The 17,484-nt window shown below is 34.6% G+C and overlaps 1 protein-coding gene across 1 annotated transcript in view; it reads right to left on the reverse strand.

Moving 5' to 3' along the window:
- Positions 1-5,710: 5,710 nt before the first annotated feature.
- Positions 5,711-17,484, reverse strand: part of LOC133876988 (uncharacterized) — a 55,526-nt gene continuing 43,752 nt past the window's right edge. Inside the window, exons 25-35 of the mRNA XM_062315220.1 lie at positions 15,946-16,044; positions 15,450-15,634; positions 12,519-12,854; positions 10,373-10,526; positions 10,015-10,125; positions 9,562-9,729; positions 8,272-8,398; positions 7,114-7,272; positions 6,917-7,029; positions 6,781-6,840; positions 5,711-5,987 (exon numbers count right to left, since the gene is read on the reverse strand). Coding sequence (XP_062171204.1) covers positions 5,790-5,987; positions 6,781-6,840; positions 6,917-7,029; positions 7,114-7,272; positions 8,272-8,398; positions 9,562-9,729; positions 10,015-10,125; positions 10,373-10,526; positions 12,519-12,854; positions 15,450-15,634; positions 15,946-16,044 — 1,710 coding nt within the window. The 3' untranslated portion in view covers positions 5,711-5,789. The remainder of the gene's footprint in view (positions 5,988-6,780; positions 6,841-6,916; positions 7,030-7,113; positions 7,273-8,271; positions 8,399-9,561; positions 9,730-10,014; positions 10,126-10,372; positions 10,527-12,518; positions 12,855-15,449; positions 15,635-15,945; positions 16,045-17,484) is intronic.

Raw genomic sequence — 17,484 nt, forward strand, 5'->3', positions numbered from 1 at the left:
TCTTAGGAAACTTTCCTTCTTTATCCTCTAAATTAGCCACTTTTGATCAAACAATATCATCTTCTTCAAAGGATCATTCCTCTTCAAAATCAGATAGTATAAGTTCTCCTTGTCCCGTACCAATAATACCCACTTTTGCCCAACCATCCCAAATATTGCATAAATACAAAACAGTCCAGCCAAAATTATTCCCTATTGAATTTGAGTATCAGCATATGAAGAATGCCAGAGAATTAGTAACAAAAGTGTTCCCGCCAGGATGGGATTTTATGCCAGAAGAGAAAAATAAATCTCAAAAATTTTATGAATTCATCCTAGTAGATTCTGGACCAGTCATCTTATCTCATACTCCTTGTAAATTTGACCCAGATCTTAAAAGAATTGCCTTTTCTAAATGTACTATAAAAAATGTGCTTTCACCAGCCCAGTGGAATTATAACCCTTGGCAAGGCAGAAAATTTTCACAACTTTTTCATCCCCAAACTTATAATTATTTTGATTATCAAAAAGCTTGGTATAATACCTTCTATCTTCAGAATGATCGTTACCAACATTCTTGGTTTTTTATCTTTGACAAAATTCATCCAGTCCAATCATTACCATTATGGTTTGAATATTGGTGGAAGCTCTTTGGAGCAGAAACTGGGATTTTACCACCTCCTCTTCACAACAAATTTTTAGATTATTCAAAGACTCATCCTTCTCCGTCTCCTTTCAATAATTTTCCCCCAGAACTTTATTTCTTCCTTCACTTCAGCATTCCTTGGATAATGTCTTGGGATTATAATTTCTTTTCTCCAGAAAATAATAATCCTCAGTCTCCCAATAATAATATCAGATACATTGTCCGCACTACTGCAGTCAAATGGTGGGATAAATATACTTATGATTATATTATTACAAAAATTAATAAATTATGCACGGAACAATTCCTAGCCTCGAATCAGTTTCTTGTCAAGAAGAACATTAATCAGGCCAAATTAGCCTCCTCCAGTTCAAAGCATGAGTTTAAAAAGCATTTGCTCGAAACTCTATCTCAATTATCAGATGATGAAGATGAAAATGAAGATGAACCAGTATTAGCAGGATATGCTCAAGACCCTTATACAGACTTAGCATTATGAAGACTTTATGAATCAGAAGACTTTTTGAAGAATCATTTATGAGCCATATTAGAATTATGAAGAATTTATGAATCAGAAGACTTTTTGAAGAAAGATGCAACTTTATTATGACTTTTTGAAACATTGTCAGAATTCATGTATCAGCCGCCACAAAAGACAAAACAATCAATTACTCCTTAGGGATCAGTTCATGTATCAGCCGCCACAAAAGACAAAATAATTAATTTTACTCAGGAAACAGTTCAAGAATTATTGCTACTTTAAATCAGTCAGTACAGAAGACCCAAGAATTATTGGTGCTTTACTATTCACAAGGCACGCGGAACATTGAATTATTGCCGTTCAGAATTATTACTTTTACTGTTTAGAAGATATGCCGAATATTTGAAGATATGCCGAATATTTTCTACTGTTCATATTTGTAATTTTCCTTTTCTTTTCGCCTATAAAAGGCTTGTAAGTTATGTTTAGAAGGCAGAAGTTTTTTGAGAGGTTTACAAGCTTTCAGAAAAAAAAAAAAAAGCCATCAGCCTTTCTATCCTTTTGTATCAGTACTATCACTACTATTCCCTTCCCTTTTCCTTATCCTAAATCTTGCCTCGCATCAAGGCTTTGTATCATCTTCTTCGAATCAATAATATCAAGTATGTTTATTACTTCGTCTTTGTCTTCACTATATGATTCTCCTTTGTATTATGTTTTCAAATTATTTCTTTAAATCAGTCTATTAAATTATTTTCAATATTATTTTCATCTTCTTTCATTATCTTCATAATACTCATTATCTTCATTATTATATTGTCTTTCTCTTTATACTATCACCTGGGTTCATGTCATTATTGAGTAATATAGCTCATAATGCTTCTTCATCAATGATTCTGATTCATAAAGTCTTCATAATTCTAAATCTGCATAGTCTGCATAAGGATCTTGAGAATATCCTGCTAATACTGGTTCATCTTTATCTTCATCATCTGATAATTGAGATAAAGTTTCTAACAAATGTTTTCTGAATTCTTGCTTAGAACTGGAGGATGCTAATTTTGCCTGATTGATACTTTTCTTTAGGAGAAACTGATTCTGATCTGTAGATTGATTCTTAGATAATCCTATGATTTTTGTTATAATATCATCATAATCATACTTGTCCCACCACTTGACAGAGATGGTAAATGAATAAGCCAGATAGATCAAAAATACAAAATCCAGGAGATTATGCCATGAATAAGGAATCTTCGACTAATCCTTCTTTTACCTCTCCTTCTATGAATAATATCCCTTCTCAGAATAGGTTTACTGTTCTAGGAAATTTTCCTCCCTTACCTACTAAATTAACCACCTTTGCTCAAGCTGCATCCTCCTCCTCAAAGAATCAGTCAAAAGAACATTCTTCAGAAAGCATGAATTCTAGTCCAATTTCCCAACCTTCACAAATTTTGCAGAAGTATAAATCATACCAGCCAAAATTATTTCCTATTGAACCTGAATACCAACATATGAAAAATGCTAGGGAATTAGTCACAAAAGTCTTCCCACCAGAATGGGATTTTCTGCCAGAAGACCAAAATAAAAATAAAAAATTTTATGAATTCATACTTGTTGACTCTGGATCAGTCCTTCTGTCCCATACCCCATGCAAATATGATCCAGAACATAAAAGAATTGCTTTCTCCAAATGCACTATTAAAAATGTTCTTTCTCCTGCTCAGTGGAGTCATAACCCTTGGCAAGGAAAAAGATTTACTCAACCCTTTGTTCCTCAAACTTATAATTATTTTGATTATCAAAAAGCTTGGTATAATACATTTTTCTTTCAGAATAATCGTTATCAACATTCTTGGTTTTTTACCTTTGATAAAATTCATTTAATCAAAAATTTGCCTTTATGGTTTGATGAATGGTGGAAGCTTTTTGGAGCTGAAACTAGTATTCTACCTTCTCCCCTTTGCAACAAATTATTAGAATATTCAAAGAATTTTCCTTCACCTTCTCCGATTAATCTCTTCCCTCCAGAATTATATTTCTTTCTTCATTTTAATATCCCCTGGATCTTGTCCTGGGATTACAACTTTGTCTCTCCCAATGAAAATATTTACAATCCCCAGTATCCTGATAATAACATTAAATATATTGTTCGTACCATCTCTGTCAAGTGGTGGGACAAGTATGATTATGATGATATTATAACAAAAATCATAGGATTATCTAAGAATCAATCTACAGATCAGAATCAGTTTCTCCTAAAGAAAAGTATCAATCAGGCAAAATTAGCATCCTCCAGTTCCAAGCAAGAATTCAGAAAACATTTGTTAGAAACTTTATCTCAATTATCAGATGATGAAGATAAAGATGAACCAGTATTAGCAGGATATTCTCAAGATCCTTATGCAGACTATGCAGATTTAGAATTATGAAGACTTTATGAATCAGAATCATTGATGAAGAAGCATTATGAGCTGTATTACTCAATAATGACATGAAGACTTTTTGGATTATGAAGACTTTATGAATCAGAATCATTGATGAAAAAGCATTATGAGCTGTATTACTCAATAATGACATAAAGACTTTTTGGTATCAAGACTTTTGAATCATTGTATCAAGGCGACGCAAAAGACAAATGATGCTCAGAAGACTCAGAAAATTATTGCTGCATTACTGTTCAGAAGTCATGCGGAGCATTGAATTATTACAAAACATCGAATTATTGCTGCTATCCAGAATTAGGTCAATTATTGCTGCTATCCAGAATAAGGTCAAATTATTGCTGTCAACAACCCAGAATTATTGCTACGGAATATTGAATTATTACCTACCTTCCTGTTCAAAAGATATGTAGAATATTTTTTACTGTTTATGTTTGTAATTTTCCTTTTCCTTTCGCCTATAAAAGGCTTGTAAGTTATGTTTAGCAGGCAGAAGTTTTTTAAGAGGTTTACAAGCTTTCAGAAAGAAGCCATCAGCCTTTCTATCTTTTAGCCTTTCTATCCTTTTGTATCAGTACTATCAGTACTATTTCCTTCCCTTCCTTGTATCTTATCTTGCCTCGCATCAAGGCTTTGTATCATCCTATTCGAATCAATAATATCAAGTATGTTTATTACTTCGTCTTTCTTTTCACTATATGATTCTCCTTTATATTATGTTTTTGAATTATTTCTTTAAATCAGTCTTTTAATCATCTTCTTTCATTATCTTCATAATACTCATTATCTTCATTATTATACTGTCTTTCTCTTTATACTATCACCTAGGTGAGTTTACTATCAGATAAAGAAGGCCTATGAGACCTAGAGGAAAAGCTCCTAAAGAACGAATCCATCATTTGTTTTAATATTCTAAGTTTTCAATAATCAATGCGAACTCTATCGGGACCACTGCCGGGACCACCCTAAACGCTCTCCTGGCAACCGGGCTGACCAACGGACTCACGCTAAACCAACGGTAGCAGTTCGGATCGACCACCTACGATTCGGAATATTATCGCAAACTCTGAACCCAGACAGTAAACTTATTCTGAGTTGGGACAACATTTGTTGGAGAAGTGAAAGGAGGATTATTCTGAGATGATTGCTTAATAACATAATTACCAGGATTTTGAATTTTTGATTTATCTGGCTTATTCATTTTCCCTGAAAAAAGATAATGGGTTAAGAAATCAGGGCCACTATTTGATTCTCTCTTTATATATTCAATTTTAAAATCAAAATAATTTAAAGGGCTTAAAATGACTTGCCATCTTGTAAATATTTGCTTAGAAGCTATATTAATATCATCTTTTTGAGAAATTTTCTGTAGAATTTCCGCTGGAAATTCTTCACACTCATTCACCTTAGCCTTTCCTTTCTCCTCTGGAGTTAAGCGCTTAAGATTTTGAGGAATTTCCGCTGAAAATTCTTCATACTCAACACTGATAATAAATTCTTGATTTAAAAGATCATTTTGAAATTTATGAATGCATAATACAATGGCTAAAATCTCTTTTTTGATACATATATATATATATATATATATATCCTCATCAAACTTGAGATACATTTTACTTGTAATCAATAGTTGTAATCATTTAAACTGCCATCTAAAAGATGAAGAAAGTCTTCTATGAGAATCAGTGAGACCAAAAGGAAAATATTAATAGATGCTTCTTTTACTTGGGGGTTGTGGCACACAACCCAATCATTGGCCACTCAATTTTTTTTTCTTTCTTTTTTACGTTTTTAAAAAAATTATTTATATGAGCATAAATGTAATTTTATTTTATTTATGTTGTCTTTTAGACATAAACACTAATAAAAGTCTCAAATTACAAATATCCAAAGCGCAAAAATCTAAAATTTATCAAATTGCAATATGAAGTCTCAAGGTCATAATAAGTGGAGGTCTAGTAAACTCTACATATTTTTTGTATTATTGATGTGGTAATGTTAACTCACAACAAGGTCCATATAATCAAAGAAGATAGTACCACGTTACAAAGAAGTGATGCCATGTCACCATTAACCTAACCCTAAGTAAACCCAAGTATTTGGACAAACAATAGACGGTAAAAAAATTGCATGAATTACATGAGATATTAACACTTCAAATAAGATAGAATGCCATTGAAAATTTCATTATTAGCTGTGAGAGATTAATTGAAGTTCATCCTATACACAAGATCAAGGTTCATGGGACATTTTCTAATTTCAAGTTTTCAATTATGTCAGTACATTTTCTTAGCAATGACTTTGCCTCCCCATTCTTCTCCACCTCAAGCTGATGAAGAAGTTCATCCTTAAACCCTACACTTATCGATTGCACCGAAGGAAGGCCTTTGACAAGGTTGGTGATTTCCAGAAGGCACTCTGAAGCAGTGATGTGAACCTAAATTTGGGAACATGGAAATCAGAAAATGCATAAATAAATTATAAAGTGGAAGCAAAGTGAAATGGTCACGAATCCTTTGAAAATGGAGGTCAAAACTGGGACAATTATTGTACCAATTGAATAAGGGGAAAATGAATGCCAATCCAGAAATTACTCCTACTTAGATACTGACAATATCCATAAAGCTTTATTATATGAATGTATGTGTATCATAGATTTTTAGAAACTTTGGAATCTATGAAATTGAGTGTTACGAGATCATTATATGAACATTGTTCGAATCGGGACAATTTTAGGGGAAAAAAAAAAAAAAAAAACATAGAGGAATACAATTAAAATAGTAAAATGAAAAGCATTTCCCATGAACCTCATTATCAAAACTAAAGATAGCATATGTATGTAGTGCAAGAACAGACCAATACAGAGACACGTTAGAGACTCAGTTTGATTTAAAAAGATAACGATATTGCCGTGTTATCAGAGGAATTCTGAATGCATTTCTTTAAAGCTACATACTAATGCTTTTAAACATACAAGTCTAATAATAAAAATCAAAATAATAGCTGCTGGCTTTATTTATTTTTTATTTTATTTTCCTGAAAAACCATGATGACTGCATCTTCAGGATCGGTTTCCTCATGTTTCTGATGTTTTACGTGAAAGCCATGCAAGAGATAAGGTGCACCCTTGAGATTCTATAAGTCAGCTCCAAGGTTTTCCCCAAATAAACAATAACTAGAACAAAAGACAACGAGCATTGACAAACCAAATGAGTAAATTGATGACATACCTGGGCAATCTTTACTGTGCTTATGCATTGAACTATCTCAGGTGACACCATGCGAAACAACTGAGGGCAAGTACATAAATTGGTGTTCAGATGAGTCACAGAGATATATATGATAAATAAAATGGACTCTGATTACCTCCTGAACTAGAGAAGTTAAGTTGGCATGAATGGAAGTTCCCTGGGAGTCATCCAAAGCCTTGTTGAGTCTTGAGCAAAGTTCTTTGATTGATGAAAATGCCGTTGTTTTGACTGCCCATGATAGTTTAATAAATGAAGGCACTACACTTTTCGTGACTAACCCAAAGGAAAGAGAAAAAAAGGCAAGGAGGATACCTGTCCATGGAGAGCTTGGCGACAAGGAAGTTATGAAGACATGCATTAAATCCTTCTGTTGTTCAAGAATGTCATTTATATGTGCCACATGGATGCAAGATGTCACACAGTCCAATATTTTCTCATGTGGAACAGACACATCTTTGGTTTCATCCGATTCTGCAGACAAGCAAGCTTATCCTCAGACTACCAGCTTATACAGCCAATATACTCAAGTTGCAGATTCTAAATTAGTTTGACTAGGCATGGAAGCAGTGAAGCAGACAAACAACAGGTAAGGCTACTTTTTGTCAAGTGAATGATAGCCACAGAGCAGAACAGATTTTGGCCGAGTAAAAAGGGTAGGAGGGGAGTAGTGGCATCCCTGTCCGCCATCCCAGGAAGGCAATCCAAGACAGTAATAAACCTGCGGACCCCATAAAGGTAGGTTCCACCCCACTGAAATATCTTATAATGGTGTTCAAACCCATTTATCGAGTGACAGCAGAAGAATTAACAATGAGAAACATGCACACTGGCTATTTGATATTGTAAGAAGAAAAAACTTATTCAACAGTCGACGTCTATTTCCTCTTCTTCAATTTTATCTGAGAGATGCATGGTTAATACATAACACTGTAGTTCCAACAAGACTACATAATCCAGAAAGAATTAATTCAGTAAGCCAAAACAATAACATGCATCATTAAGCCAAAAACAAAGGGGAATCTTGATGACTGCTGCAACTCAATGCACCGAGAAGAAAAAGAAAGATATGAATTTAAGTTAAATCACAAAATCTGGAATTACAACCTAAAACAATATAAAGAATACTACTAGGTGACAAAATCTTGTTTATCTCCCCACTGACAAAAAGGAAACTGCAAGAAGATCATGGTACTGCAAGGAACAGCCACCAATTGTCACATCCTTCAAACCTCCTAAGGAACAGCCACCAATCAGAGGAAGTCAATGCCCTCTGGTTAAGCATGTGCACTGCAATTCGCTCAAAAGGGAAGATACAGTAAACTTGCATGACCTCTCTCTCTCTCTTGCTCTCTAAATTTATGTAATAATCAAATTAACTTTACCATACCCAGCTCACTTAATGTGAAAATATAAATCTTAGAACCAGAACACAATTCTAGTATTTTGATGAAAAAATAGTGAAGTAACAACCTGTTTTCGCAGTATCACTTGCCAAAGGTGCTTGCCCAGACTTATTGAAAGAGGCCAAATTGCACATATCGAATAACAAAGGAAAAACCATGTTGAAGAACTCAGGAAGACCAAAAGCTTTAATAACCTGGAAACAAATACAGGAAGGAAAACTTATTTATCTTTGTCAAATGAAAAAAAAAAAAAAAAAAAAAAAAAAAAGAGAGAAAAGAAAAAAGGGCGTTGAATCTCAACTTAAAAATTAGGTCACAAACTCAAAAAAGTAGTTACATCATCAATTACCATAAGGGCATATCCCAAAACCCTATGATACAGCTAAAGAAAAGCCAAGAGTTCGAACATAAATATGGGACAATGACACTGATAAATCAGTAAAACATACAGATAATAGTGACACCTGACCTGTAAGCTAATGTACATTCCAGCAATGGCTTTGATATCTACTGTAAAGATTTAAACGTTACAAGTTTAAAACATGGGGTTGGTACTAATCCAATCTGTTACAGAAAATATTATGATGAATTAGAGGAATACCAATTCTAATTCGAATTTGTCAAAAATCAAACATCTGATCGAAGAATTCAATTTGATCATGTAAAAAGTAAATTATTTCTTCTCACTTTGAGAGAGAGAGAGAGAGAGAGTATGAAGCAATACAAATCAATTCATAGTTTTCTAATTATGACTAATGAATTTTTTACATTAACAAACAGATATTATTACTTTAATATTACAGAGAAACATCCTGAAACTATCATCATATGATAATATAATGAACAGAATTGGTCCTTTAAAAGGTTGCACATTTCAAGGTTATCAACTCAGTCAACTCAACTAAGCATTGAATCCAACTAATTAGGGTTCAGTACATAAATTTTGTCACCATTTAGATGTTCATCACAGAATATCAACTAATATGGGACCTGCAGTACAATTTCTTTTTTAATATTTTGGATTCTGATATTACTTACAGAGCTGGGGTACTATGCAAAAGAATATATCCAATTTTATGTCCAATATATGTTGACAATTTTGAAATATTTCAGTAAAAAAATGTTATGCACCAGTACATGTTTCTACAAAGGACCACAGGACCACGAAGTACTATAGGCAAGGAACCAGAACTCCTTGAAACTTGCTTCAGTATGAAATAGCATGTGTAGGTGCAATTGAAGAATGTTAAAAAACTTACGTGAAGTGAAAATGCTAATAGGTTTCACTGTTAAATTTTCCAGAAAAAAAGGGAAGCATTCTGTGGACATATTACAGCAACCATTATAAAATACTAACCTGTTCAAGACAGGAGAAAGCTGCTTCACGGTATTTCTTCACCTTTTTGGAGCATGCAGAAGATACCAAACTCAAAATGGCATTGGGACTATTGGGATCTCCGGCGGAGATTGCTTTATGGCAAGATGCAGAGAGAGCACCTAAAGCATATAAGAGAGCATCCTTCCCCTGTCACATAAAAAAGAATTGGATCTCAATACCTGGCAAAATAGGCTAACATAAAAATAGATATTACACTGACAATATAATTAAGAACTTATAATGACGTGATTACCATTAAACAGTAATTCATGATGGAATTATGTTCCTGAGATATTACTTCATATGTAGGAAAAGAAAGAAGAAAAAAAGATCGATGCATATTTCAGAAGAAAATGCAGTAAAACATATGGCCTATATTAACTTTGAATTTGTGTATTATCCTGTTCAAAGCTCAAGAACAGATCCTCCTACCTCCCATAAACGACCAGGGATTTCCTTCATAAGAGATTGGAGCAAAATATCATGATAAGACGACAAGGATTCACCCAAAACTTCACTTAGTTTGCAAATCGATTGGGCTGACTGCAAGTGGAAACAAACAAATAAGCAAAGATCTTCTGAAAACGAAAATAAGTGACCATTTTTTTTCCTTTCCATAGCTTACAACTCACTCATATGCAATTGAAAGTAAGCTGACCCTTCACCACTTTGTAATAGGGGATGGAGTGGCCATTTGGTCCAAAAGACCAATGGCAACCAATTTTTGCTTTTCATAAGAAGCTAAAATAAAAGGCAAGGAGTAGAACAAAGAGGAAAAGATAACACCAACCTTTCTTTTACTTGTCCATGATGATAATGTAATGCTCTCACATATAAGAGAAACAATTTCCCCCGAGTACAACTGGAGGGTGACCCGTTCACCACTTGTATTTTCTTCCCACAACTCCTCAAATAGGCCAGAAACAGACTTTTCATCCTCAAACCTGCATTACCATTGACTGGTTGATTTCAGAGAAAATAATTTTTTCACTTACATAATCATTTTTACTTTGTTGGTTAATTATGAAATCTTTAAAAAGTATCAACATTAATCCCCCTTCTCTCAATTTCTTGATAAGTAGAAATATGACCACAGTTGTTTGATTATATGTACAACAATTTTAAAATTATACTTCGTAGTATTAGCTAGCAACCATAAACTTCATGACATTTGCCCAAAGATTCTTAGTGAACTTTGAGCCAAACTGTGCAATGTAAAATTGCATCAATGGAGACCCAATGTATTTAAAAATATCAATATCTTATTCAATGGAGATCTTAGTAGTGAATCATTTTTCAATTAAAGGACTATGAAGCTCCAACTCATCTTACCTTAGGTTACCTAGAGATGATAAAGGTGGGTACCCAAAATTCACTAGGACACAAACTAAAGTGGATAGAATAGCCATAATATGGTATGTGGAAGTGGAGACTAAGGAAGTCTATGCAAATCATTCAACATTTCTGGAGCCAACAGCTCATCAATTTATGGTCATTTTAAGTAGCACCTGACTCATAATTTCTCTTTTAGAGGAGGTCGTGTCTGTTATATCTGGCTTCAATGGAAAGTACTGGTTCACAGAGACTTATTTTCAAATGACTTATGTTGTTTCATATTTCATAAATTCTAGTGATTTAAGTGCACGAGTCCAAAAGTATACAGTCATCCAAGACTTTGAAGTAATTATCTTTTTTTTTGATAAGTAATTGCAATTTTATTAGAAGACAGCGTAAGGCGCCCCTAGTACACACGGAGTATACAAGAAGCAACAGCCTCACAACCGACCCGATAAGGAACAACCCACAAAACAACCCAACCCTAAGCCCCTAAAGCTCACAATCTTCAATCATATCCCATCGCCTATGTTCCTCATCAAGGGCAGAGAGGAAAGCCATAGTTCTATCCCCCTTTTCCCCGAAATACGAAGAGCATGCCATAGACAACTCCAAAGGAGATAGCTTTGGCTTCCTCCCTTTACATAAAGGCTTGGAGGTGGGTTCTTCCAGGGAGGAGGAAGGAAGAATCCTCCCTTCCGGCGAGCCCATCTCAATGGAAACTTGTGAACCCACAGCAGAATTCTCAGACCCACGACCCGCCTCTGAGGAAGCCAAAGAAGAAACCGGAAGAGGAAAATGAGAAGATTCGGTGACAAGATCGGGATCCGGAACCGAAACCAACTCCGAACCCATATCCGATCCCTGACAAATCCTCCCACCAGCTTTCCTACGCCTAGAGGGATAGTTCGCGTCACCATAGTTGATGGAACTCTGCAAATTTAGAAGTTCCCTTTTTCCTTTATACTTCTGGCGCGCAAAAACCTGGAACTCCTCTTCCATGGCTTCCCGAACAGCCAAAGCCCCCTCCCTAAAATCCCCATCCATCGCCCAATCTAAGGGCAAACCATCCCAGTAGTCATCTTCCTCCTCCTCCCACACCACAATCTCACCGTTATGATCGCCCTTGTTGACCTCCTGAAGCTCTACGGAAGGGACAGGAATCGGGGGTAGGTTGAGAAACCCCTTTCTAAAAAAGCCCTTATTCACTTGCGTCACTGACTTCTTCGTAGCACAAGGCTTTGTCGCCTTCTCAGCTGGCGGCTTTGCACCAACTTTGAAGTAATTATCTACCAGTGTAGGAAATACTACTACCTTGATATTTAAATGTAGAATACAGCCTAAAACTTCTTAAGTCTGTAAACAACTAACAATTGCACCACCTCCCCCCCCACCCCAACAAGGAAAAAAAATCTCTAAAATTTTATGTTATATGTCAACTATATTCCCTGCCAACCTGATTATTAAATAATTGAGGCATATAATGGTGATAATAATATATCAAATTGAAAAATTTTCACTAATAATCTCCTCTTTTTTTTTGGTCAGAGCAATATTAATATCTCAAAAATAACTAAAAGAACAAAATGCCTAATTCAGACCTTGAAACAAAGATAACTGGAACAATCGCTGCATGATATCCACTCACAACATCCGAGGCCATAGATGAATAGCTTTTTAATAAAATTGCACATGACATTTGATCATTCCTATCACCAGTATGCAAGGCAACAGTTTCTTCTATTAAATTTTCGGCCTGAAGGGGTGTTGCATGCTTAAGAACAATGGCGCAAGCGCTGGCAAAGGCACGTTTCGCTGCAATACTTTTCTCTTCCTTAACAACTGGAAACAACAGCCTTAATAGCATGCTTGTATATGGTCTGATATCAGCACCAATATTTTGAACTAGTAAGGTAATAAAGCTGGCAACACCAACCCTGCAAAAGAATATGTAAACTATAAGAAACAAATAGGTTCATTTGTAGCCAGCACATATGTACATGCCAAAACGATTACACTTTTCAGAAAAATATTATGTCTGTACCCATGGCACAGTGAGATGGTTTAAGAATTCCCGTTTATCATTCTTTTAAATCATAAAGATGTATGTATTGTTATGCTCTTTCTAGTTAAACTGCAGACTGCAGTATCACCGACTAAGTTTGATATATGTTGTTAGAGAGAGAGAATGCTACTCTTCTAGAGGAATCACTTGGTGAGGTGTCCCTATACAGCCGTCCCTACCAGCTGTCTCTTTCCAGAATATTCTGTCCCATTGTAAATGTACGCTCCTCCTATATATGCGGAATGAATGGGATTGGGGCTGATATAGAAACCAGCTCTTCCCTTTCATAGATTCTCTTCCTATTCCTCTAGCATATGTCTTAAATGAAGTAAACAAAAAGGATGGAGCAAGAAAGTAATTTTATGATAAAGGTTATTGTGCAAAAGTAATGGTTTGCTTTTTGGAATGGGCATGTGTTATGGAACAAGAAAAAAGGAAAATTGAGCCACTGATTATCAGATGGAGCAACTAAATCACAAGAAAATCATAAAAAAAAAAAAAAAAAAAAAAAAATTAAAAAAAAAAGGTGGGGGGGAAAATGCAAAATTAGTCCATGTGATTAGAAAACTCCCTAGGCTAAGCATAAAACACAAATAGGTCTCTGAACGCGTTTTCCGTTAGCATATTGGACGGGATCCGTTAATGTACCATGCCAACACCAATCATATTGCGACACATGTCTTTTAGAATAAAAAACAAAAATGAGAAGAAAAATATAAAATCTTGATTGGGTACAAATGCAAGTTTAGTTCCAAGTTCAATTTGTTCCTTAGTGTCTCCTCATTTCATTTAAACATAGATATTTAACTGTAAGATTTTAAAGAAGATGATGCATATATGTTTTGGTCCCAAATCCACATAAAGATATTTATAAAACTCTAGATTATGTGACTATATGAGATCAAACACTTATCTAATTCGACTATTTGAATGTTTATGCTATCTACCATATTGAGATATTCCTTAAATGGTTCTGATTTTTAAGGATTTCAAATGGTTTAAATGCTTTCAGTAGTCTTCCTTCTTTTCTTTTTTGGATTTTCAAGATTTGTTAAACTTTAGATTGAAATTGTTTATAGAATCTCTAGTAAACAGCCTGTATACTTGAGGTTGTCTCTTGTATTCTTGATAAAGTTTTATTTACTTATCAGAAAGTAGCTGAAAGGGCGGTATGAAAAATGCAAAATCAGTCCTTGTGGTTTTATTGAGTTGCAAATAGCTCCATTGGGTTAAAAAAGTGACTGAAAATCCCTTGGGGCAAGCAGAAAACACAAATAGGTTACTGGACGCGTTTTCTGTTAGCAAATTAGATGGAATCCTTTAGCGTGCCATGTCAGCACGAACAATATTGTGACACATGTCCTTTAGAATAAAAAATAAAACCCACGACTCGACTGGGTCTCCTCCCATATTGACCCATGGATGTGGGTCTCCACAGACCCACCATGGTGTAAACTGATGTGGATCACAATTCATGTAGCATTGCTAATTTATGAAGCACATTGTCAAAGAAAAAATTGCAATTTAGGTTTAGTTCGGACAAATTATCTTTTTGCACCATCCTTTTACATTGTTTTATTTTTCTTATTTCTCTTACCTTGTTGAGTAATTTATCATGTAAACAAGCGGCCTACTCAATGCAAATCTGGTTACTATTAGTCTAATACGGGAGGATGGAAGGAAATCCAGCTTGTTGCATGTATTTTCTGTATTGCAGGAAGACGTTATGAATGATTATTGGTATTTTCTGGGTTGTTTGAGGCCCTTTTACAGAAGAGACCAGTGAGGATTTGTTACCGGGAGCCACATCATCTCCTTGAGACCCACATTGGGTCTCCTCCATGGAGACCCCCTTCATTTTTTTTTGGTTTTTTGCTTTTATAATTTTATGCAAGGGATTTCTTCTTCTTCTTTTTTCTTTTTTTCTTTTTTTTTGATAAGTAAGAAAAGTTTTATTAGAAAACTTTGAAATTTTCTATTTGTGTTTTGTGGTTCAACTGGAGAGGGGTGCAACTGCAGGTAGCTAAAGAGTCTAAAATTTGAACCTGCTGGGTTAAATAAATACATGTTATTTTGTGGGCATCATCTTTAGATGTCAATAGAAGCCCAAGTTCTCGGTATTTCATGGACAGTCTCTTCTTGCTTGATTCTGTCTTCCAGGTTGTATACCCCATGTGCGCAGACAGGCTTGACCTAACTTCTATACTCTTATCAATTCTTCAATTCTGTCAACCTTTTCTGTTTAGGGTATGTGCATTATCGACTTCCTTAGTACTTGCAAGAAAACTGTCTTACTCATAACTTGCAGATTAAGATATAACATCAATCTAAGCACACGTTAAGAGTATCTTAATCTATAAAAGTTAAGAAAGAGTAGTGGCAGCACACTTTTATTAAATACAAATAAATCCACTCTCATTTCCAATTTTTCCTAAAATATAGTGCATGAATTGGTGTAACTACATACCTGGTGTTGAGGCCTATTCCAGCGCGTACCAATTGAGCAAGACGAGGAACCAATGGATCTAATGACTCAGTATCTACAACTTTTATGCATAGGTCAAGAGTCTCCCACATAGGAGAGCCTTTTGCAATTGAAATTCTCAAATTTTCCAGTTTTTCTGTTTGTATTCCAACATTTGCTGCATGCAGCTGCAAAAGAAAAATGAAAAATCGAATAAACTAGACAGCATTGCTGATATAAATGCTATAATAGGGATATAGAGACATCTACGGTGGAGCTTCGGAAGCGGTTGCTCAATACGTTATATATTTGGATGGCGTCCCATCATAGTTTGAGGGTTTTTAATTATGTAGACTTTTTAAAATTATTCTTTGTTCGACCCTTTTAGGGGTTCTCTTGTATACTTCTCGTGTATAAGGGTTGCGCCCCTCTGCGCTATTTTTATAAATTGCAATTACTTATCAAAAAAAAAAAATGCTATAATAGGATAATGCCAAACCTCAACATAATTAAGCCCTTGGTCTTCAAGGCTAGATAAACTTTCCAGCATGCAACAAACTAAATCAGATAAATGTGGACGGATTGCAATCCCTGCACCCTGTTAGTAAGGCACAAAATAAAAGAGAACATTATTAAAAAAAAAAAAAAAAAAAAAAAAAAAAAAAAAAAAAAAAAAAAAAAAAACCATATGTCTTTCATACTACAAATAAATGAAAGAAATCACACTAATCAACCACGTGAAAGTTTGAAAGTTATGCTACCAGAACCAGTTGCTTAGGAATCAAGTATGGGCATAATGAGAAAAATTAGATAAAGCATCAAAGCTTATCAATTTCGAATTTCATATGCAAACACTTAATGAAAGCAATTGAACCACATCACAGAAATTAAATAAAACATCAAGATCTTATACCCTTTTACACATTTCATATATATCCACCACTGTAAATAGAACAATGGAGCAAGAACCTTGCTTCTCTTTTTTCGTTTTCTTTTTCTATCTTTATTATTAGTATTACTAATACTAGTTTTTTTTTCCTTGGGTGTAAGGTTTGTGTCAATGAACCTGATTAGGCAGGATAAGGCTCAGTTTGGATTACAATAGTAATAGGTATAGGTTTCCAATTCATCTTGGCGTCTGGCAAGTTATTTTAATATAATTTGAGAGAAGAGAGTGAACATAAAAGCTTTTAACTCTACCACCGAGCTCTCAAAATAGTCAAAGTTTCACACATTGCTTTTAACACTACAAGCAAAATCTAGAAAATGGGTTTGTTTCATATGAAATTACTGATTGAATAAATAGTGGAGAAAAAGGTTCCTAGATATTCTTTAAGGGAATAAAAAGGTTGTCATTAATGACAACATGGTGAAATGATAAGGTTCACATGACAATAAGAGCAATGCTGTACATCCCAAAAATTTTCTCCAAAATTTGGTTCCCAAATGATGTGTCACAATCTCATGTGATCTATTATTTTGAGAAATGTATCTATATCTCATGGGATTGTGACACATCATTTGGGAACCAAATTTTGGAGGAAGTCTAGCATTTCTCTGGCAATAAATACAGCACGTCAAACTAGCAATCTCTTCAATTCTTATCTCATCCATTTTGCCATATACTATGCCTATATCTCCAGGTGACAAGCCATCTGTCCAATTTCAGTCTGGATTGGTTTACAAGATTGAATGGCCAACTATCCACCAGACCCTCAGTTCCATTGTTTTACAAAACTTTTGGCCAGAGGGTATGTAAAGCCATGTATTCTGGAACTTAAAAGAAGAGTTTTCGGTTTTTGGCACCTGGTTTCGGTATTCTAGCTACAAATCTTGTAATAGATATATAGGAGTGAAGAAAGACATTTCAAAAAAAGCTGACAATGAAACATAATGAGATCTATCAGGGGAGTAATAAGAGATTGTTGGATAAGTAATGAGATGGTCAAAAGCACTCCATCTAATAAATGTTGAATAGTCAAGAAACGAGGATGCTGAAATAAAGTCTTTAACACTATGTGCACTTGAAAATAAAGTC

The sequence above is a fragment of the Alnus glutinosa genome, chromosome 9, assembly GCF_958979055.1.
Source record: "Alnus glutinosa chromosome 9, dhAlnGlut1.1, whole genome shotgun sequence".
NCBI classification, from domain to species: Eukaryota; Viridiplantae; Streptophyta; class Magnoliopsida; order Fagales; family Betulaceae; genus Alnus; species Alnus glutinosa.